Genomic DNA, 23,994 nt, shown 5'->3' with positions numbered 1-23,994 from the left:
GAAACACTTGACTTCGCCACCCCCACCCCCCACTGTCCTGGACAAAACTCAGGCCACAGTTATTGTGCCCATCAATAATTAAGCTGTACATATCTATTGGTTGTGACAGCAAGTGGCATTGCAGGATGGAGTTTGCTTGTCTTTCTCCCCTTTGTCCAGCTTGCCTGTTGGAACAGTGTGTTCATCTGCGCGCACGCTCATATTCCCACTCTGCTTCTGCCTTAATTGTTTATGACACTGTTAAATATGGATCTTGGTCTCTTTCCAAGGGTACCCCAGCCGAAGTGCTGTACAAAGGAACCATTACCAGGATAATCGGAGAAGACAGCCCCAGCAGAGCGGAGAAAGTGAGAGAGGACGCCTTGCCCAAGGGACACGTCATTTACGAGGGGAAGAAGGGACATGTCCTGACCTACGATGGTGAGTCAAAATTCCTCTCTGGCACCACTTGTGAGAGAAGGCTTTGAATGACGGAGCCAGTAGCATCCCTTGAAAATGAGGCAGAATATGTTATATAGGAGTGGCAAAGGGGTTAGTAATATCAGCCCAGCTCAGACACAACACCAAGGTGTGCTTGAGTTTCTTGCTCAAACCCTCCCTTCTCCCTCAACTAGTGCTATAAGAGGAGATTGGAAGTTTCTGCTTCCAGTTAAAATTATAACTTTGGTTTGGATTTGACATCCCGCTTTATCACTACCCGAAGAAGTCTCAAAGCGGCTAACATTCTCCTTTCCCTTCCTTCCTCACAACAAACACTCTGTGAGGTCAGCGGGGCTGAGAGACTTCAGAGAAGTGTGACTGGCCCAAGGTCACCCAGCAGCTGCATGTGGAGGAGCAGAGACGCGAACCCGGTTCGCCAGATTACGAATCTACCGCTCTTAACCACTACACCACACTGGCTCTCACCACACTGGTTTGTCAGTATATCTGGCAAAGACAAACTGGCGTTTTTTAAAGTATTGTTTATTCAAACAAACCAAGATCAAACCATGGTTTCCAATCCCAACTTATTTCAATACACCATGGTTTAGAGACTAACCACATTTCCCGGTTCAGACATATCAACAGACTGTATTTCATTTAAACCAGGGAGAGATTGTTTCCAATCTGCTCATAAGGCTATTGTTGTGGTTTAGTGTTATCTCTGAATCAGAACAATGTGTTTCTTTGGAGAACCTATTGACATACCCATCACAGAGAAGCCCCTTCCAAGGACGGGAGAGAAACCTTTGGGGCCTAGTGTGCCTACATGGCTTTGTTTTCAGAAAGCTTAGCAGTCATTTGAGCATGTGTATTTCCTGCCTCTTTCCTCTTTGACTGTATTTTGAAGCAGACCACAAAGGAGCCCAGCAGGTCAGAAGCAGCAGAGGGAATTAATCAAACCTCACCTAGCAGGCTGCAGTGCTGGGGCAGATGGGCCACGGGAACCTCTCCTGCCCACTTCTTTCGCATGCTTCCATTAAGCTGCAAAAGGTAGAGAGAACAGTCCTGTGGTAACCAGGCATAGCAGGATTGCCTGCTTCCCTATAAACCTGCTGACAGGCCTTGTAAGGTCATGCCTAATGGAAGTCCTTTACAAGAGCCAGAGGCAAGTATAGTTCTGGTCAGAGTGAAGCCAGGGCAGTGAACGAATATTTGCCCCAGTTGGCAGAATACTCGATGAATGGGATAAACCTTGCAGGCCATATTTTGGGCCCAACAGTGCGAGTGCAAGGGCTGCAGAATATGCAGATTGGCAGTGGTGTGTGATGTCACGTGCCTTGCCTGCCCTGGCAGCGTGGCAAGATGCAACTGTGATTTCGTGAATATCTGTTTTAATGGACTGCATCGCTTTTTGTGCTGATCACAGTTGAGAGGTAAGAGCCAGATCCTAATCTGTGTTGCCCCATATGCCCTTCTGCATCTCTCTCACAAATCAGCAGCTGCACCATGCCTATAAGTTACACATCACTCCGAATGGATGGCTTCCTTTCCCAGTAACATTTTTCCATCTGCCTCCACTTGTCTTTGCTACAGAGCTAAAGCCAGGCCATGTGAACAGCACTGCCATGTTGGCTGCCAAAGGAGAAGGGTCGGCTTTTAGACCTTTGCTCTGGGCTCGTCTCCTCACCTGGAGAAGAGGATTATCAAGGGTCCTAATAATGTCTGAGCATTTTTTCCCCTTTTTCTTCTTTTGCTCCAGAGCTTTCCCTGCAAAAACCAACTTTTTAAAGCTGAATCGGAGCAAACAGTTATCCACAGAGAACCTGAATTGACATTTGCTCTGATTCAGCTTTGAGCGGGATTTCATGGAGAAAGCTCAGGCAAAAAACCAAAACCCAACCCACAACCACTCAGACATGGAGCATGAAAGTGAAGACCTCTGCCTGGAAAGAGCAGGGCAAAGTAATTGTGGATAAGCATTTAAAGTATGCCTCACTCTCTTTTCAGGGCAATTCTTGGCATCATGTATAAGGCATCTTTTCTTCCTCTTCCTTTCTTGCCTTTTAACTTTTTCCCAAGCAGATAGCAAGTGTTGAACAAAAGACTTGGCCAAGAGTTACCCAAAAATCTCTTGGCAGAGTCAACATGGATAAAAACAGTTTAGGCATCTTTCCTGGTGGGTGGTTTTTGCTGAAACAAGGGTGAGTAACACCAGCCTGTTGGGCCACATGGACACTGGCTCTTCAGAGGAAGAAAATCTCAGTTGGATTTTTAAAAAGAAAAACACTGAAATCTGAAAGTCCTCTTTGGAATTTTAGCAAAGTCTGTAAGGACGGAAGTGTCGAATCGAGAAGCTTAAAAATAAATAAATCTGTGATTGAGTTCTGGTGGACAGGAAGGGGGGAGCACTGTCAACACATTGATGCCACAGTGATACTTGCCAAGAAAAGAGCTCTAATGAGGCAAAAGCTTACAGCGTCTGTAAGCTGAATTGCAGAAGATTGGTTATTCTTATTGCTAATAGCTCTTCTGTGGGGAAGGGAAATGTTTACAAAATCCTTTTCTTTCTCTTTTTGCCCCCCTTTCCCATAAACATGCTGGGGAGCAGAGGGAGAAAAGAGGAGCACAGATGTTTGTTGAGGACAGGATGTAGGAATGCACATACACACCCCGCGTGTTTCAAAGCTCAGCTCCTTTAAACTCTGACTGCATGACTTGAGCCTGTTAAAAGCAGGAAGAATTGGCAACTGGGGCAGAAATTTCATTTTTATGACCCCCAAATAGCTTACTTCCACACACCCATATCTTGTTTGGTTGCTGGGTGAGAGGGGAAGCAAAGGGTGGTATTCAGTACCAGCCCAGCTCAGAGTAACCTTCACTCTGATGGACCAGTGGCCTGACTCAGGGGCACTTTCCTTCATTTCAGTGTTCCTATGATGTAATGGTGTGCACTCTTGTTATGCCACACATGCGAACACATGGCCCCTTTCAGTAGCTAGTGCAGAAAAAATCTATACAGCTTTTTCCACTTGGGAGGAGTTTTTAGAGTGGTTTTCAAGGTTTGCTTGGGGTTACCACTGCTGGGTCTCTGCCAATCGTCTCTCATAAGATGGATAAAGACTGTAGTACCATCTGTGCAGCAAATCTGAACTTCTATAAATAAGAATGGTTGTCTGAATTGGTCTCACGGAAGGGAAGCAAAGAGTTCGGAACTTGTACAGAGATAAGATTCACTTGCATGAGGTTTGGATAGCAGGCGCAGCAGATGTCTTGCTATCATTCTGGTCTCTGGCTGCACAGCATGTTCCCGGCACTGGCCTCTCTCTTTGTAGTCCCCCCCCCCTTTGTTCTGCTATTTTTCCTCCTCAGATTTCTTCCTTCAGCTTTTTAAGCTTGGAGCGTTGTAGCCCATCTGTTGGTTCAAATTTGGGGGCGGAGGGGGAGAAAGGCAGGTTCCCCCTTTGCATTCAGGTTGATATGGAGTGGTTCTGAGTTGTCTTTTCTCCACAGATTGATGAGCAGTATGCGGGGGTTGGGGAGATCTTAAAGGAGTACATAAAGAAAATAAGGGAGGGCCACTATATTCACAAAGGGCTCGTTCTAGAGAAGAAAGCAAAGGCGAAGGCAAATTCTGCCAGGCCTGGACTTGACTTGCAGTGTTCTGCTGGCTAGAGACGGGCACTAGGGGAGTTTGGGGGTGAGTCTAAGCACAAGGCCACCAAATTTGGAATTGCAAGTTGGGAGGGAAAACATGACTTGGTTCCCGGGAATTGACTCCAAATTGGAATGTTTACAAAAGCTGCTGAGTTATGTTGGACTGAGTCCTCGGAGACTCCCCTTGGCCAAGGTCCTGCCTTAAGCATGAGCCGCAGTCTTGCAATCTTTCAGCTGGACGTTCATGCATCTCTTATTTTGCTTTGTTTTATCACTCCCCCTTCAGGTGGTGCTGTTGCACAGTGTCCCAAAGAGAACAGCAGAAACTCTGGAGTCCCACACGAGGCCATGGGCATCAAACGGACCTATGACATGATGGAAGGGAGAGGATCACGGGGTTTATCTGGGCGTGAGCTTCCATCTGCTAGTATCGAAGGTGGGCTTTCACAAACAATGTTTCATACAGTCAAGTCAAATTTGTACTGCTTGTCATCAGTTGCCCTTGCCGTGTTTTGGAAGGGGTGTAATGACAGGGCCCACAGGTTGCGTGGAGAAGGACCCAAGTTCAGTCCCTTACATCTCCAATTAAAATGATCACTGGGTAGCAGGTGACTGGGAAAACCCTCTCTGAGACCCTGGAGTGCTGTTGACAGTCACAGTAGACAGTATGGGTTAGATGGACCAGTGGCCGGTCTCCATTTAAGGCAGCTTTGTCCATTCATATGTACTCTCTCCAGTGCATCAGGCTTCCAATAAAGGTGGCTGATGCCTTCTTCTCTGATGGCGGCATACGGACCACTCCATCCAAACATTCAGCGTTATGCATCTGTGTCCATCTGGTGCTGCTTTCTGTCTCTCGGGATTTATTTCATTCCTCTTGTTTCCTTTCATCTAAAATCAACCATTCAGAACGAAAGGGGAAGGGTTGGAGGAGAATGTTAATTTGGACATCCTACACAATAAGCCTCCATGCACATCAAACAAGCTGGGAATGCTTTATTGACCCTCAAGAGAAATCTGCTATCCATAAGACCTGAATATAACATCCCTGTTGATCTTGGGTTACCTATTTCCTTATTTCAGCTTGCGAAAAGACTGAAGAATCTCAATCAATTTTTAACTCTTATTTTGTAAGCTGGAATTTGCAGTCCCAAGATTTGTGTTTATTTATTAGTAAGCATTCTTGCCCACCCTTCACCATTAGGTTCCATGGCAGAATAGAGAAATAGAAAATAAAAACAAATAAAAGAATTGCAGTGATATAATACATCAAAACCTTGAATGCATGCAAGGAAATGCATGTTAACAATGTGATTACATGGGCAATGTGTCTTTCCCAGTCCTAGTTAGGCCACTGGTGGAAGGACACCAGCTGCCCTGCCCTTCTTCTTGTTGGCATCCATCTGTCTCGAGACAATGGAGTGTGCCTCCAGGGGTGAAGTCAAACTGCTGTGTTAGCATCACTGAAGTGACCTGCTCAGTGCACAAGCCTGGGCAGTGTGTCTGGAGGTTCTGGGCTGCCCATATGGCAAGCCTTGTTGATGTGGTCCAAAGGAGATCAGAGCAAGAAGTTGGGCGCCAGCTTGGCTGCAGGAGTTGCTGGAAGGAGGTGTACAAGGCACCATCCAACCATCTTAGGGACTCCCCTCCAGATTTGTGTAGGATTAGCCTTTTCCTCTCCTGAAGATAGCCCACAAGGCAGCAAAGGTTTAGGATCAGAGTTTTCCTTCTCCTAGATGGGCTCCCTTCCCAGGTGGACGAGTCCCATCTCCCCCTCACTTCCCTCTGTGGCACATGCAGAAACTGCTTTATTGACCACTGGACCCACTTTTGGCCCTGTGCTTATGGCTAAGTTATTTACGTGTGTTCCCTTGCACCTTGTGAAAGAGGCCTCTGTGCTGCTGGGGACCTTTGTGAAGGGGACCCCTGCATTTCCTCATAATTAGAAGCAAGGTGCCTGTGTGCAGGTCTTCAAAATTTGCTTGTGGTGCTTTCATGTGCTTAATAATGAGTGAGTCGGGTGGGGGCAGGAGACAGAAAGTAATAAAGGAACAAGCTGCAACTCCACGTTTGCCAGCCAGGTGCTTTCTAGATTCTTTGGCATGTGACTTTCATCTGCCCCTGCCAGCAGGACCTAGAGGGCACCAGTTTGGAGACAGCTGGGGGAGTTTCCAAATTACAGTCCAATGAAAATGAAAAAGAAACACAGTTCCTGCATTCCAGTTCTGCTGTCTGGCTTTTTGGTTATAGAAACTCTAGAAGTTCTCAGAGTGAACCGAGGAGCATAAAAAGTGCACATTTTGAAATGTCTTAATATGTTTCTTCTTTTGTGTGGGGCAACTCTAGGTCTAATGGGACGAGCCATCCCACCCGACCGCCACAGTCCCCTCAATTTGAAAGAACCGCATCACATCCGGGGCTCTATCACGCAAGGTAATGTGTAGCAAAGGGAGCGTGGAAATCTAACCTGGGGGCAGAACTTGTCAGCCTGTCATGCTGATAATCTCCTTTCTAATCCTAATTCAGTAGTTGTTTACTTTTCTGGCAACTGTTTTGGGTCAGGCAGTAGGTTGTCTGTCAGCCAAATCCAGCCTTCTGCCTGTGACAGCTGAATAATCTCTTCAGGAGGATGTGGGAGTTTGTGGGAAGTTCTGGGAGGAAAGGGATTCAGGAGACACAGGGGGAGTGCAGCTGGTATGAGTTGCACTCACCCTGCATGTTTCCCGAATCCCCTTCCTCCCATAATAAAGCAGTGTGCCAATGTGGGGCTTTCAGGCTCAGGAGGCTATAAATACAATGTCAACTAGTGAGAGTAAGGGGAAGAGGACTTTGTTCTCTGTCCCAGTCATGTGAAGACACTTTAAAGGGCTGTGCATAAATTTGGCATTGGGGTGGAGTCAATCTCGTGACAGCCTCACCACAGTCTGACCTGCAGAGTGATTCAAGTCAGTTCTGTGAGCTAGAAAAGACTATGTAATGATGTTGGTCTTTGGGTTGTGCTATCAAATTAGGCCTGGAAATTTTCATGGCATGTTTAGTGTTCTATTTTGTTTGTTGCCCACAGGGCTGCGCTTTGGCCTCTGGTCTTCAAGTATGGTCCTTTTTGCAAATGAACTGAATTAGTTGAGTTGAAAATTGTGTGATGTGCTTCATCTGGAGGACAAAAGAGAGAATTGCAGAAGTTACTTTTCTGTAGGAAGCCCATTGATGGATTCTGTCTTTTGGTATGTTCCCCCAGGAATACCTCGATCTTACGTGGAAGCCTCCGAGGACTACCTCAGAAGAGAAGCTAAGCAGCTCAAGAGGGAAAGCACACCTCCGAGGGACTTATCCGAGGCCTACAAGGTCAGGCCTCATGAGAGCTTTACCCCGTTGAAAATGAAAGCAGTTCATGAAGGCCTTGTTGCCACTGTGAAGGAAGCAGGAAGGTCAATCCATGAGATTCCCAGGGAGGAGCTGAGGCGCACGCCTGACATCTCTCTGATGACGAGGCCTGTGAAGGAGGGCTCTATTACCCAGGTATCCACACGGTCCGCAACAGAGAGGCACTGGGGTAGGGAGGATGCTAAGACACAAGTGTCCTTCTCTGCTCAGTTGCTTAGGAGCTCCTGCTGTGTGTAACTAGAGGCAGAGATTAGAATTGTCCACTTCCTGATGTTCTGGTCCTGCAAACGAGCCCAGGAGGCAAGGCAGCACACCAGGCTGGTTGTCTCAGCGCTATGGAGAACTCCTAGTGAGCAGGTTCTTCCAGGGAGGGTTGGTGGTGAACTAAGGCCTTCTGGGCCTCTGCCTCTGTCCCATCTCTCCTATGCTGCACACTCCTTCTGGGAGAACTAGAATCTTGCTTAGGGTCAAGCTGTAAGTTTTTGTTTGGGCTGCGAATATTTCCATCCTAGGACTTTTGGGTGGATATAAATACTTTAAATAATAAATACATTAACACTCTGACCTGAAGTTGGGCACTCATCCTGCACTCTTATGACCTTCAGCCTATAGCATTGGACTGGCAAGGTGGTGTGGGAGGCACTAGTTTGCTCAGGCCTAGGGGGAAGTGCCCATGGGGGTCCAGTTTTAGGGGCCCTGGTGCTGTGGGATCTGCAGTCAGTAGCACTATAGCTTCTGACTTGGGGTTCTGGTCAGTGGTGAACCCCATGGGGGTCTTGACATCTGCTTTAAAATAACCACGCTTCGTCATTGCTTCGTCATGCTGTATTGTTTTTAACACTTGATTGGAAGCCGCCCAGAGTGGCTGGGGAAACTGGGGGGGGGGATAAATAATAAATTATTATTATTATTATTATTATTATTATTATTATTATTATTATTATTATTGTTATTATTATTATTATTGCTTCCAAACAGAGGGTGACAGTTAGTTAAAACAAGCCAGGATAGGAAGCCACTGATTTATCTCAGCACTGCACCTAAAATTGGGTCATAGAGTTGTTCCAAGGCTACAAAGTGAGAGTGTGGCCATAGAGTGATTTGAACCCAGGTCTTGCTCTTTAGTTCTCCTAGTTGAGCCTCTGCTACAAGTTTCAAGTAAAATACCCAAGCAGATCCAGATTCATTTAATGATGAGTCAGCTTTTGGCTCATGTCTCCTGCGTGGGCTGATAAAATATTTGGATGGTTTCCATAGCAGCTCTGCCGGGCCTCGGTGAGGGCTGTTTACAAATCTGCTTTGTTCCCATGGAGAGATGAGGTGGGTATGTCGATATTCCTTGAGAGTGACTAACCACTTTACCTCATGCCACGTTTTTGGGATGTGTGAATTAAGCATCCTGCCTCAAATGGTTCCACCTGTTGTTATACAGAGCTGATTGTTTCCCCTTGGGAGAGGTGTCTCATTTAATGACCCAGGAGCACCCTTTGCTCCTAGGCCAGCAGATCTATGGTTTTGCCTAGCAGTCCCTCTCGCCACTCCCTGCCAATCACACATTATGACCTGCCCTAGAGGAAGAATGAAATATATGTCCTCCTCCTCTTAATACTAAGGTTTCTGCTTACTTTATTGGTAGCTAATGGTGAATAAACCTATTGGTTGGTATAAATCATTCAGGTGGTAAGTGACCACCAGTTGTGAGGTAGAGTGGTGATTTCAGTGTTCCTAGTCATGGATTCCTCAATGGGCATCTTTCCTTCAAAGCCAGTTTGACCATTGCTTCTGATCTTTCCTTGCAACGTGGAGCTGTAGGAGAAACGTTGAATGTGTTTTTAGGTCCATTATGACATGGTCATGGGGCCCAATGTGCTTGGTCTTTCATCTGCATAAGCGGATGCTCAATACAGATATCACACCAAACCATGGTTTGTGCTCACCATAGTTTAGAACCCAAGCCATAGTTTGAGCTTCCAAATGTACGGGAAAACCAGGGCATTCCAGTTGCTGTGATAACAGTGTGTTAATTTATGCATCTTGATCATACCAAATTAGTTAGCTCAAACCATGGTTTGTCATTTCAAACATCAAGTCAAAGCAGAGTTTGTTTATTGCAGGTATTCAGTGCTTTTTTCCTGGGGGGACGCAGCAGTACGCATACCCCTAAACATTTTGTGAATCTAAGTTTGGCCTCATTGAGGGGAAGTATTTCAGTATGAGTAGGAAAATGAGAGTACCCCTAAACATTTTTTACTAAAAAAGCACTGCAGGTATTTATACCTTTAGCCAGAAAGGCTCATAGACTCACTAACAAAAGCCAGTAGTGGGATAGTCCTGGCCCTCAATAAGCCTTTTTAAGCCTTTCGGTCTTAACAAACAAACAAACAAACAAACATCTTAGGAGAAGGGAATAGAGGGTTGAACTTCCTTAACCATTGTTTGGTGTGACATGTTCTTGTGGTTTGGTTTCTGTAGCCAATGCTTTGGTGCAATGAACTTACTGTATAGAACTATCTTTCTCAACCTTGGGTCCCCAGATGTTCTTGAACTACAGTTTGTATCATCCCTGATCACTGGCCATGCTGGCTAGAATTGATGGGAGTTGTAGTCCCAAAAACATCTAGGGACCCAAGGTTGAGAAAGGCTGGGCTAGAAGATGTACCAGAATCCTCTGCAATGTGACAGGTAATAGGGGTTCCATAGCAATGAAGTTAGTGCGGGAAAGTGTTCCCAGAAAGTGAAAAATTTGAAAACAGATGGGAAAGAGCATCCAAAGGAAGCTGATGCTATTTCTTTATTTAAATAAATTTTATTATGCTCTTTAGCCAAAATGGGCTCCCAGATTGCTAAAAAAAGATAACCCCTGCCCTCAAGCCTACACAAAAAGAAAATGCATTATTGAAGGAGTAGGAGATAAACAAACTTTGGTACAAGTTCTTCTGATGACCAATTGGGGTGGAAGCTTCTGGTCTCTGCACTGTTGCCAGGGCAGCTGACCCGACATCCGTTCTCTTCTCTCCATTGCCAAGGCCTGGTGGAATGGCGGCTGCCAGGGGACAGCAGTTGGTGGAGAGGGAAGCCTGACTTCTCAGCAGAGCAAGTGGCAGCCCCTACATCCCATCCCATCCCTCCTCTGCTATAACCCGGTGGCCTCAATTTTCATACAGACTTGGCAAACTGCAAATGGGAATTAACTGACAAAATGAACGAATCAGTGTGCCTCCCCCCCCCCTTTCATCTGTCGAAGCGAAGCCTAGAATGCCAGGGGCAGCCTCAGAAAGCCATTTGTGACCTTCCGTGCTGCTGTCCTTTTCCTGCCAGCTTGCTGACCTTTCTCTCTTGTCTCCCACCTTGTCCCCCCAGGGAACCCCGCTGAAATATGACAGCAACGCTTCGGCAAGTGCCAAAAAGCATGATGTCCGTTCCATTATTGGAAGCCCGGGGAGGACTTTTCATCCCCTGCATTCCCTGGATGTCATGCAGGACCCAAGGACTCTGGAAAGAGCTTACGGGGAGAGTTTGAAAAGTGCTTACGAGGAGAGTTTGAAAAGCAGGCCCAGCCCAGTGACAAACTCTGGCGGCTCCATCACCAGAGGAGCCCCTGTGATCGTGCCTGAAGCAGGGAAGCCTCGCCACAGCCCTCTTGCCTATGAGGACCACCAGGCAGCCCATGGAACGGCTTTCAGCAGTCACTTGCACCGAGGGTCCCCAGTCTCCACGAGGGAGCCAAGTGCGCGGCAGCATGAAGGTCAGTGGTCCTGTTTTGCAGGCTGTGGATTAGGGGGCTTCTTCAGGTTGTACGTTTCAGGCTGGTTGTGAGGCACCGGAACCAGGGACATGTCCAGGGATGAGCTTATGGGGCACAGGCCCCAGACATCCTTTTAAGAGCCCTGAATGTTTCTTGGTTAATATTGAATTCAAGGAGAATTGAACCAGAGGTAATTAGGTTTACAGGGTAGGATATTTGGGGAAATAAATTAACTAATTATGGCTTAGGGGGTAACAAATAGGGGTAATTGAAGGAAATTCAATTTATCTGGAGCAGGGTTGTTCGGGACATTAATTGGGGTAAATGAATGAAAAAGGAACTGGTTTTGGTTGATCTGTGGTGCAGTTCAGATTAATTGAATAGCTTATCTGGGGTGATTTGAACGAGGAATTAGTTAGCATACATCCTTCTGTGGCATTTAAGTCCAGGCATTAAAGCCCAAGTTTGCATGTATACATATTTAATTAGCATATGCAAATCAGCAGTAGCTCTGGGCGGGACCCAGTATGTTACTGTCCATACCACCATGATAACTTTCAAGAGGAAAGTTGTCCCTTTTGCTGCTGCTGCTTTTTAGCAGTGTTTGGCCAGCGGGGGGGGGGGGGGGGTGTCGCTGCAGATTCCACCTGCTTTTGAGGAAGCTGTCGGTCATATTGGAAGAGCTGGCTTCTACTCCCAGAGTTGCATGATCCACTTCTGCAGAAACAGGGAGACTTCATTATGTCATCCTATTTTTTTCTTCCAGACTTGACCAATGCATTTGAAAAAGATGAGCATGGTTATTCTCCCTACAAATACAGTCTTTATGCCTATTAGTTTGTGACACCCCCCTTGCCTTAAGAGAATCAACATATTTGTTAAATGAAGTATCTTGTTCATTTCTAAGAACAGAAGATTCTCTTGGCTGGCCTTTATGAAATGTACACATATGGCCAGCCCTCTGCAAGCAGGATTCCAGGGCAGATTGTAGCCAAGAGGTTTGGAGGATTCCCAGTTTTAAACTTGTTTTAAATTCCAGGCCAGGGGTGTAATTTAGCAAGACTGTAGAATTTGGGGGTGACTTTGAAAGCAAATATGAACTCTTTCTCTGGAAATAATTACTATATTTCTAAAGATGTACTGATGTGCTGCTTATGCTAGGAATGAGGAACCATTTACCTTCCTGATGTTGTTGGACTCACAACAGTCCCAACCAGCCAGAGGTCAGGGGTGCTGAGGGCAGCAGCTGAAGGAGGAGCAAAAGGGTTTTCTTATGTGTGTGTTTCTTTGTGGCTGATTAGCTGCTCTCTCTGTGCAAAGGTCAGAGGGGGCAGGGTTTCCGTTGAGTCAGGTGATTAGCTGTGGGAGGAGCTTATCAGAGCTTGCAGGGCAGCGGCGCGCGTCTGGCGGCGCACGCAGTTTGATCCATCTTTTAGATTTAGGGGAGCTAGTCTCAAACGTTTGTTGGGGGAGACCTAGGTTTTTTTGGGGGGGTTATTTGTCCTGTCTTCACGCTTTTTAAGATGGAGGACCACTGTAGGCACACCCAACGACACGTTTTCAAGATGGAGGGTGAGGGAACAGCTGCAGTCGCCTGCGGTTCCTGCGCAATGTTTGCCACCTTGCCAAAGGTTGCAGGCAGCTTTACCTGCAGCAATTGTATGTTGATTGCCCTCTTAGAAGACTAAAGTCCAGCAACTGGAGGAACGTGTAGCTACGCTCCAAAGAATTAGAGAGCTGGAGCTCTTCTTGGAAGCAACAGAGAACTCCATCTCCACCAAGGAGGAGACAGGGGACACCCCTGAGAAGGAGGCTAGTTCACCAACACAGGTGCCAGATATATGGAGAAACGTGACTCAAAGAAGTAGGAGGCCCAGGGTTCGCTCTGATTGTTTAGAAATACACAGTCGCTTTGAAGTCCTCTCCCCTAGCATGGAAGACGAAGAACAGACTCCATTTGAGGATCTCTCCCTCATTACAGTCGATCAGGTATATGAAGACGAGCAGCAAAGTCAGTCCTCAGGGAATGTGCAGGCGACCTTGGAACGGACAGCTCACGGAAGAACCCCGACCAAACCTAAGAGGAGGCGTGTAGTGGTGATAGGCGATTCCCTACTGAGGGGAACAGAAGCAGTGATCTGTGGGCCTGACAAGATGTCTCGGGAGGTGTGCTGTCTCCCCGGGGCTAAGATCCAAGATGTAACTGAACGACTGCAAAGAATCATAAAACCCACTGACAAATACCCCTTCCTCTTGGTTATGTGGGAACCAATGACACTGCAAGCAACAGAAAGGAGGAGGAGTGGTGTTATATGTCAGGGATGTGTATACCTGTGAAGAGATCCAAGATTTAGAACCTCAAAGCCAAAGTGAGAGCATTTGGGTCAAAATTAAGGGAGAGAAGAATAACAGAGACCTCATTTGTGGGAGTTTACTATAGATCCCCAAGCCAAACGGAGGACATAGATGATGCCTTCCTGGAACAGATGGCCAAGCATGCAAAAGGAAGGGAGATAGTAGTAATGGGGGACTTCAGTTACCCGGATATTTGTTGGATGTCAAACTCAGCCAAGAGCATAAGGTCAAACAGATTCCTCACTGCCCTTGCAGACAACTTCATTGTCCAGAAAGTGGGAGAAGCAACAAGAGGAACAGCCATTTTAGATACAGATACTGTTAATTTTTCATTGGCAGCAAAAGAAGCAGCTATTTCCCCAGGTCTTCAGGAGGGATTGGCATTTGGAACCACTTGGATAATTTCATCACCTGCTCTTATATCCTTCAGTCGTGCCTGTTCTATTATTGTAATATTTTATAGTGTTGGTTGATCATTTGATGACCTTGTGATTTGTTTGTGCTGTGAGGCCGTAGAGTGAAGGGTAGTCTATAAATAAGTCAAATGAACAATAAATAAAGCAAGCATTGGTGTACAACCTATTCTGGGCCTGTTGCAGCTGTGGCCACGATAAACGATGTGTTTGTATGACTGCAGAACCCAAACTGTTCTCATCGGGCAGATCCAGGTCACACTCCAGGCTTTGTTTTAAACTGGTTCAGATAAGAGCAGGTTTGGGAAATGGGCACAGTTCCTTTCAGTCTCAAATAAGCTCTTTTTGCTTTGTTCAGTCCAGAACAGGAGGGGCTGGCAAGGCAAGTATTTAAACGTTGAGGTGCCATTGCCAAATGAGAAGGAAAATGTAAAGAGCCTGTCATCTTTCCAGCTGCAAGTTGCAAAAATGCTTCCAGCTCCCCAGGAGAGGAGGAGGGTGTCAGCCTCATCTGGCCTTCGATTTCACCTTGCATGTTTTTAATTCTTTCCATGGTTGCTGGGTCTCTTTCTCTCTCTCTCTCTCTCTCTCTCTCTCTCTCTCTCACACACACACACACACACACACACACTTTCATTTTCACATTAACCTATTGTCTGCTGACAGAATATATAAGGCTGTTTTCATGCCTTCTGTCTTGAATTTTTTAAAATATCTTTATTGAAAGTTTTAAAAGTACATAATTATATGTGCACTAAACATGATGAGACGGAAATAAGAGAAAAAGAAAAAGAAAAACAGAACCCGCGTAAAAGGAGAAATAAAGGGGGGAGGGGGGACCCAAACTGTATATTTTACAAGGTTGTTATTGTACTTCACCAGATCTTAACCTATTACAGATCTTAACCTATTTTTGGTTTCTATGGAAACCACCCAGAGTGGCTGGGGAAACCCAGCCAGATGGGCGGGGTACAAATAATAATAATAAATAATAATAATAATAATAATAATAATAATAATAATTACAGTATTTGTAAGAATGGATTCTCCAAATATCATTGAATTTGTCCATGGCAAGTCTGCGTTTATATGCAAGTTGTTCATATGTTGCGAGTTTGCATAAGTCTTCAATCCAGTCATAGAAGGGAGCCGCATTTTTATTTTTCCAGTTCATCAGAACCAGTCTTTTTGCTGTGGTCAGGGCACGGAGAGTCCACTCATATTGTCCTTTTGTAAGGTTCCAGGTGCTGGGTATATAATTCAAGAAGATATTTTGCTTTGTAAATGTAAGGATATTCCGTACAGTTCTGTTGATAGTTTCAGTTACCGTCTGCCAAAAAAACTTTCAATATAGGACAATGAAAAAACATGTTTTAGAGAAGCATTATCCCTATTGCATCTCCAACAGTTAGATACCTTAGATAGCCCTTTTTTAAACATAATGGGGTCCAGTATATTCTAAATATTTTTTGTTACTGTATAAGGTCGAAATTGAGATCTCTTAATTCTTTATTCCAATCCTCCTTCAGTACCTGTATATCAATTTGGTTTGGTAATAACAAAGATTTATATATGTTGGTGGCCGGTTTTTTGTGGCGTAAGAATCTATCAACTGCTTCAATATATCTGGGGTCTCTGAGGCTGTAAAAGCTGCTGGTCTGTAGATGGTGGTTAGCAAGTGTTTTATCTGGAGATATTGCCATTGAGCATTTGTAGGTAATCTGTATTTGTCTCTTAAGATGGAATATGTATAAAATTCATCCTCTTCATTTATCAGCTGGTCTAACATTAATATACCCATATATATATATATATATATATATATATATATTTCAGAATTTTATACATTTTAACATAACCATTTCAAACATTAAAATACAAGTTACATTTGAACCTTCGGGCCTCCTTCCCTCCCTCCATGGGTTCCATGTTTAAGATTAAAAGATGTTTGCTGCATCTTTTACCATTATCCATCTATTAAATATCCATAATCATCGTAAAAAATTCCACAATTACAATTGTCATTACAACCCTGTCAGCGATTTTAACTGTTTACACTGGTCCTTTAAATAAATTACAGATTTGCTTCAGTTTTTAGAAAATACTTGATCTTCCTGGTTTCAGATCTTCCCCATTGGTTTGCCATCTCCACAAATTCCATCAGTTTCGTCTGCCATTCTTCTTTTGTTGGTACTTCACCTTCCTTCCATTTCTGGGCTACTAACATTCTCGCTGCTGTCGTTGCATAAGTCTTTTATCTTCACTTGGTAACTCTTCACCTATTATACCTAGTAAAAAGGCTTCTGGTTTTTTAACAAATGTATTTTTAAACATTTTCTTTAGTTCATTATATATCATTTCCCAGAAAGCCTTTACCAATGTACATGTCCATTAATACATATACCCAAATTCATCCACCTCTTCCATATGATCATTTCTTTCCCAATTTTTAAAGACTTGTTTCCCCACAAAGTCATTTTGCCATGGGACAAAAGGTCAAATTTATAATTTGGGGACATATGGTGCCATATTGTTCGAACTGATGTTACTGATTCAGTAGCATCTTAAGTATTAAGGTATTTAGACCCAAGTTCTGCCCATCTCTCTAGGTAAAGGAAAAGGGACCCCTGACCATTAGGTCCAGTTGCGGACGACTCTGGGGTTGTGGCGCTCATCTCGCTTTACTGGCCGAGGGAGCCGGCGTACAGCTTCCGGGTCATGTGGCCAGCATGACTGAGCCGCTTCTGGCAAACCAGAGCAGCACATGGAAATGCCGTTTCTCTAGAAGTGCTATATCTCTCTAGAGGTGCTACATATTCCAAAGCAGCCCATTTTGGACAGTTGTTTTCAGTTGTGGGTCTCCAGAATAGTGTACCTGACAGTAAATATCCTTGTTGATACAATTCTAAGTCTGGGATCCCAATTCCTCCATCTTTTATCAGTATTTGCATTTTTTGCATAGATATTCTTGGAAGTGAAGAGCCCCAAAGGCATTTTCTAGTAAAAGATTTAATTTTGTGAAAGTATTTGTTAGTCGTGTGAATTGGAATTTCTCTTAAGACATAAAGTAGTCTAGGTATTATGTTCATTTTAAGAGCATTGACTTTCCCTCACAGAGTCAGGTTCAATGACTCTCATCTGTCAATGTCTATTGATACCTCATGATATATTTTGTTGATGTTTAATTAGGCTCATTTACATAAGTTGTGGTATTAATATGCCTAGATATTTAATGTTGTCTTTGCAAATATGAAATTGGCATTGTTTAAACAGTTGAACCAAAAAGTTATTTCCTATTAACATCAACTCCAATTTGGACCAGTTTATAGTATATCCAGAAATACTGCCAAAATATATATATATATTGCATTAATATTGAAATAGTACTGTGAGGTTTCATAATAAACAGAAGAATATCATCTGTAAACATTACCAATTTGTATTCAAATGAGTTATGAATTACACCAAAGATTTCCTTATGCTGTCTAATAGTACAGCCAGGGACTCCAAACAGATATTAAAAAGCAAAGGCAAAAGTGGGCAGGCTTGCCTAGGCCCTCCAGATAATGTGAAAGGTTCAGAAATTATGCCATTTGTCTTAACTCTAGATGTAGGGGAGCAATATAATATGTTTATCCATTTTATATAGTCTAATGGAAAACCAAAATTTTGTAGTACTTTTTCCACACATAGATTGTGGATCTTATCAAAAGCTTTTTCCATATCTAGAGATAGTATACAGTAGCTAAATCTTCACTGTTCCTGTTTAAATTTATCAAATCCACTACCAGCCTGATGTTATCTACAGCTTGTCTCGTCTTTATAAACCCTGTTTGGTCATTTTTAATAATAGTTGGTATCACTCTTTGCAATCTATTTGCCAATATTGCTGTTACTATTTCCGTATCAATGTTTATCAAAGATACGAAAGATGCGATAGTTGGCACATTGCATCAGATCCTTGCCAGGCTTTGGAATAACAGTAATGTAAGCATGGTTGAATAATGTTGAGCTGATTCCTTCTCTAAATATCTCATCATATAAGTGATAATAATCTAGGTGACAGGAGATCAGTATATGTTTTATACCATTCTACTTGAAAGCTGTCTAGCCCTGGTGCATTACCATTTGCCATATTTGAGATTGTTTCCCCAATCTCAACTTCTGATATTGGAGACATCAATAGTTGTTTTTGTGTGTTTTCTCATCTTGGTAGTTTTATTTTTATGGGAAAAAAATTACATAACCTCTTCCAGTACCTCTTCTGCTTGTCTCTTTTTTATATATAATTTCATTTTTCAACTTTTACAAACATTTTTGTAAAAAAAAATCAACAGTCAAATCTAACAGGTAAAGGGAAGTACTTGTCTCAGAATGGCTTGAGATCTCGAGGGCGGTTCCACAGAGGCTCTTGTAACAAACCATTTTTACTTTGACAGGGAGCATTGCTGCTGGAAAGCCTGTATCCCAAGACAGAAAGATCACCCCGACGCCAAGAGAAATGGCCAGCTCCAAGTCGCCTCATGCTACCCTTGCAGACCACCACCCCCCTATCTCTCCATATGAGCACCTGCTCCGGGGAGTGAGTGGGGTGGACTTGTACAGGGGACACATTCCATTGGCCTTTGACCCAGCAGCTATTCCCAGAGGAATCCCCCTGGAAGCAGGTAAACATGTCTTAGGTTCAGAAAATGGCAGCAGTGAAACAATCACCGTGGCTGGAATATGCTGAGTTATCTAGGCCAGCATTATACAGCTTAGTCTCTCTGTACAGATTCGACTGGGTTAGTTCTTAAGAATCTGGATGCATTGTTCAGTTTAGAACAATTTAACAGACAATGGAAAAGGACAGAGAACATTGGGAGATGTTTGAGGCCATTCTAGCAACATGCAGAGTAAAGAAGAATATCTCTGGTTTCGGACACCCTGGGATAGTTGCAGCAAGAACGGGGGTGGGGGGTGGGCAAGGTTCAGGTAAAGAGGAGAAGAGTTTGGACATGGGTGGTAGTGGTGAACTTACAGTGAGAAGCCAAAAATAGAGTTGAAGAAGAGATCTAGTAGAGCAGAGATGGCTCCAATTACCCTCCAAGTGCTCTTGTTTTGAAACAAACTCTGCTGAAGAAAACACACAGCATATGAAAAAGCTAATATTGTCCCTTTTCTCTGTTCTGCCCAGCAGCCGCTTATTACTTGCCAAGGCACCTCGCTCCTAGCCCTACGTACCCCCATCTCTACCCACCATACCTAATCCGCGGCTACCCAGATACGGCTGCCATGGAGAACAGGCAGACCATCATCAACGACTACATCACCTCCCAGCAGATGCACCACAATGCTGCGGCTGCCACTGCCATGGCCCAGAGGGCAGACCTGCTCCGTGGCCTGTCTCCGCGAGAGCCCTCGCTAGCCCTCAATTATGCAGCAGGTCCGAAAATAGGTTTGGGGTTGTGTGGCAAATTCTGGCAGGTGTCTGTGTTCGGCTGTTGCAACAAAAGCAAGAGATCCTTGAAGCACATGTTTGTTTATAGCATAAGTTTGCATGGGCCAGACTTGGTCCGTTGCTGGACAAAGCCTGCAAAAGTATCTCCCACAATTCACTGGTTAGATTCAAGGTGTCATAGGGCTCTCTGTGTTGTTGAGACTAGGAGGACATTGAGAACATGGAGCAAGTGTCAGGCATAAGGGCCTAATTTGGCAACATTAACTGGTGAAGGCATCAATCAGCTGCAACATTTTTTATGTTTCACATGATGCATGTAGATCATGGGGATCCAATGGTCTTCTTAACTGCACCAGTAATTCTGGTGATGAAGCTTTTGCATTACCTAGAACTCTTCAGCAACTCTTTCCTCAGGCCTGTAGTTTTCCCTGTTCCGCATTGCCAAGTTGCATGAAGTGTAACTGACAAGAGGTTCTTCACTGTGTTTTGTCTGCCCACTTCTTTGCCTGCCATTCTGAACAAGCTGCAGGCAGTTTGGGCAGCTGGCCTTGCCCTTCAGGTGATGTGATACCATGTGACACGGACAGAACTTGCTGCTTTCAGAAGATGGATCTCCCTAAAAAGTGCAGGAGGCATGGGGCAGACAGGAAAGTCGGAAAGTGGTACCCAGTGTCCAGATTAAGGCATCCTTTCACAGCTGACACAGCACAGGCTACAATGTCTTGCAATGCCACAAGAGGTTTCTGCTTTTTTGATACTGCACTTCTAGTTCCAAGGCATATTGCTTCTCCTAACTGTCTCTCCCCCCTCCATTCTCTTAGCAGGAATAATTGACCTGTCTCAAGTGCCACATTTGCCTGTGCTTGTGCCCCCCACCCCGGGCACTTCTGCCGCCTCCATTGACCGGGTCACATACATCCACAGTGCCCCCCAGGCTTTCACCAGCCGGCACAGCAGCTCTCCACTCTCCCCAGGTAGGCTGATTCTTGATATGTTGCTGAAATTCATGAGGTGCTTCTTTAAGAGCCTAAGTTAACATGTCCACTCTCAGCCTAGAAGAACATAAGGGACACGGAGAGGAGGAAAATAAGAAACAGCAACACAAAGCAAAATTAAGGGGCTAAAATTGCAGTACTTTAAAATGGGCATGTCATTTTATATCTGGGTGTCCTCGGATGTTTCAGGCTGCAGTTTTCTTTGGCTGCTGGCAGGGGGCCTGCAGAATAGCTGCTTTAATATTCAGGTCAAAACATCTGCTTTCTGAGCATGTTCAGACTGTGTGTTTAATGATTCATAGGAGGCCACACACACCTGACCAAGCAGACAGGACCTTCAGTTTCTGAAAGGGAGCAAGAACGAGACCGTGAACGGGAGCGTGAGAAGGAGCGCAAGAAGTCGGTCTTAGCTGCCACAACCACTGTGGAGCATGCCCCCATCTGGAGACCAGGTTGGATCGCATTCCTTTAGTGACCTCGGGGGGGGCAGGGGGGCAGCGGGTGGAGGTGCCTGGCAGGGACTTGGTTAAGTTATTTCTTGTTCAACCGTTGTTCGTTTTGGATTTTCCACATCTAGAGTTTTCACAGTGTTTCTTTGTGTTTTGTGGCAGGCACAGACCAAAGCAGCAGTCGGCCGTCAGCACACTCTCACAATCACAAGCACTCCCCTGTCTCGCCCCGCACCCAGGAGAACATCCAGCAGCGCCCCAGCGTCTTGCATAACACAAACATGAAGATGATCCCTTCGGAGAACCTTGCCCCCTCAGTTCTGCGGTATGTCAGAGATGCGCTAACGGCCTTATTGGTTCCTGACGTGCCATGGGCAGGGTTGCTCAGCACATGTTTTTATTATATATTTTATTTTATCTATTAAATTTCTGTACTGCCCTTCATCCAAGGATCACAGGTCTATTTACATTTCACATTGCCGATTGGGGCCTTGCAGGGAGGAAATTGCATTGGGTGCAGATCATTGTTGCAAAGAGGACATTTTAGTGTCACGGCAGAGGTGGCACGTGGGGGATGTGGCAGAGGTTTGTAGCATACATATATATACCTGAAACATTCAAAGCTCACCCTTCAGCCTAAAAGGGTCCCCAGGGGGGCATACAACAACCATTTAAAATGCAAATCCTACATGAAAGCAAGAAAGAATACTGTAGAAGAGAACAGGGAAACTACAGAAACAGAGTCAGAATGAAACTTCAGAACAGCAGGAAAAATAACACTCAAAGCCTGGCAAAGAAAATAAAAATAAAGCTTCCACATTCACCTAAAAGCCAGCAGAGAGGAGGTTATGAAGGCCTCTCAAGGGGTGAGCATTCCATAATCAATATGCCACCATTTTAAAGAATGATTTGTGTGGGGAGCATGGAAGACTTTTCTCCCTCTCCCCTCAAACTAGAACAGGGCTGGGGAGCTGATGGCCCTCCAGGTGTTGTTGTGACTATAACTCCCCACCATCCTGGCTTTGCTGCCCAGAGCTGATAGGACTTGGAGGTTGACAACGTCTGGAGGGCTTCAAGGTTCAAGAGTCAGGGACAAGTGGTCCAAGAGGAACAAAAGGGAATTACTTATTTGCATAAAGTTATATCCCAATGCCGGTGTTGCTCACTGAAACTAATGGGCCTGATATATTCATGTCAATTAATGTCAATGTGTCTACTCTGAGTAGGACTAGCACTAGATACAGCCCATAGTACATAATTGGTTTTTGGACCTTGCTGTCCGAAGAGGTTCTGATTGCTGGTTGGTTAGATGGCTTTCCAAAAGGGTGGATAAATACATGGAGGACATGAGGCTCTGGCAGGGTCCTAGAGCCTTCCCATTTCCTTCCCAGAGCTGCGCAAGTGCTGACTAGGCTTTGGGAAGGAGGTGGGAGGACTCTGGGACCCTGCCAGAGCCCTCATGTCTCCTTCCCGAAGCCTAGTTAGCGCTTGCCTAGTTGTGCCGGGGAACCCACAGTTGTGCCCTAAATCCGCCTCTGCCCCCACCCAAAAAGCTTCCCACAGGTCTCTTACTTTGCCTTCTGCTCTTCAGATCCACCTCCTCCTCTGCCGCCACCACATCACCAGTTCGCTCCTCAGGATACTCCTCGGTATCGTCATTGCGCAGCTCCGTAGGTGGGTTGGACAGCTATACCTCTATGATGGATCCTGCCCACATGCAGAAGGAGGCCTCCAGAGCACAGGATGTCAAAGCGGAGCGGCCTCAGGCAGACAGCAACCTGTTCTCCTCCAAGCTGCCTGCTGGGGGCGGCCTGGAACAGTCGCCTTCACCCGTTAAAGGCATGGAGCCCAGGCCTTTGTCCTCCTCTGGGCCAGGTCCAACCCACCTGTATAGCAGAGGACAGGGGAAAAGCCACCCTCAGCACCACCCGCCCCTGGAGCAGTCGCTGCACGCAGTTTCGGCCAGTGAGCAGCCCAGTAGAGAAAAGAGTAAAACCTTTTCAGTACAGGAGCAGGAGCTCCGAGCACTCGGTAAGACCACCATGACAGCGGCCAGCTTCATAGATGTGATTATCATGCGTCAAATTTCTTGCGATAAGGGGAAGCGAGAGAGAAGCTCGCTAAGTAACGACGCCAATAGCGATGGTAAGAAATTGGAGGGGGAGCGGGGCGGTTCTTCCAAGTTTGTGGCCTTAAAACACACACAAATACCTTTTTTCCCCCGAAGACCCTTCTCACCCATCAGTTTTTTAAATTTGATTTTTGCATTTGTGGTGACGGCCTGTTTTATTTCATGTGGTGTCTCATATGAAGGCTCTTGCTCCTGTGTTTGTTTTCTCATCTACATGCCTTCTTGGGTTTGGTTTTGTTTGTTGCTGCTGCTGTTATGCATATCGTTCAGTTCCTGGTACATGGCTGTGATTGTGACGGGCAAAAGGAGGTGGCTGAAGGAAAACATGAATGAGAGTGTCATGGGCAACAGTACTGTATGCTGCATGGATACTTTGGGATGGAGTTTTGTTTTCAGGGGTTTTAATTTATTCTCTGCTCCAAATTCCAAAGATTTACATTTTTCGAATAAATTGCATGATCTGCTATGTTTGTATGATATATATGGATCATAGCATGTATATTTTGTGTTTGGCATTGGGCAGTAGTGGGGCAGGAATGGGGAGCCTGTGTGCCTCCCGGTGTCGTGGGACTACAGCTGTTACCATTGGTCATGCTGGCTGGGGCAACATCCTGGAAGGGCCACAGGTTCCCCATCCCTGTCATAGGTTATTGCCTGCATAATTCAGCTGGGCACCAGGGGCTGTGACAACCGCCCTGCTCCCTGCCTCTGAAAGGTCAACGTCTATACCAAACAGGTAGCCCACCTAGGAGAAGGAAAACTGATCCTGAACCTCCTCTGAAAGAAGAAAAGGCTAAGGAGTTAACCTTGCACAAATCTGGAGTGGAATCCCTAAGGATGGCGCTTTGTGTGCCTTTTCCCGGCAACACCTGCAGCCAAGCTGGTGCTTTCCTTTGGACCACATCAGTGAGGCCTAGAGTGGGGTTTTGTCATCTGGGCAGCCCAGGTCCTCCATGCACACTGCCCACACATGCTTGTGCCCCAGGGAGGACACTTTGGGGCTGC

The 23,994-nt window shown here is 45.3% G+C and overlaps 1 protein-coding gene across 18 annotated transcripts in view; it reads left to right on the top strand.

The window, feature by feature from the left end:
• The window catches only part of NCOR2 (nuclear receptor corepressor 2), a 355,660-nt gene that overhangs the window by 312,511 nt on the left and 19,155 nt on the right, over nucleotides 1-23,994 (top strand). For 11 of the 18 annotated variants that reach the window (XM_028709377.2, XM_028709372.2, XM_028709364.2 and 8 more), the window contains 11 exons: nucleotides 270-420; nucleotides 4,364-4,513; nucleotides 6,424-6,510; nucleotides 7,316-7,596; nucleotides 10,822-11,206; nucleotides 18,414-18,641; nucleotides 19,151-19,399; nucleotides 20,236-20,388; nucleotides 20,712-20,861; nucleotides 21,021-21,183; nucleotides 22,450-23,003. In XM_028709377.2, coding sequence (XP_028565210.2) covers nucleotides 270-420; nucleotides 4,364-4,513; nucleotides 6,424-6,510; nucleotides 7,316-7,596; nucleotides 10,822-11,206; nucleotides 18,414-18,641; nucleotides 19,151-19,399; nucleotides 20,236-20,388; nucleotides 20,712-20,861; nucleotides 21,021-21,183; nucleotides 22,450-23,003 — 2,551 coding nt within the window. The remainder of the gene's footprint in view (nucleotides 1-269; nucleotides 421-4,363; nucleotides 4,514-6,423; nucleotides 6,511-7,315; nucleotides 7,597-10,821; nucleotides 11,207-18,413; nucleotides 18,642-19,150; nucleotides 19,400-20,235; nucleotides 20,389-20,711; nucleotides 20,862-21,020; nucleotides 21,184-22,449; nucleotides 23,004-23,994) is intronic. The other 7 variants (XM_077920871.1, XM_028709373.2, XM_028709369.2 and 4 more) reach the window with 5 other exon arrangements.

This window comes from Podarcis muralis, chromosome 16 (assembly GCF_964188315.1).
Source record: "Podarcis muralis chromosome 16, rPodMur119.hap1.1, whole genome shotgun sequence".
Lineage (NCBI taxonomy): Eukaryota > Metazoa > Chordata > Lepidosauria > Squamata > Lacertidae > Podarcis > Podarcis muralis.
This window is presented reverse-complemented; position numbering and strand designations above follow the sequence as displayed.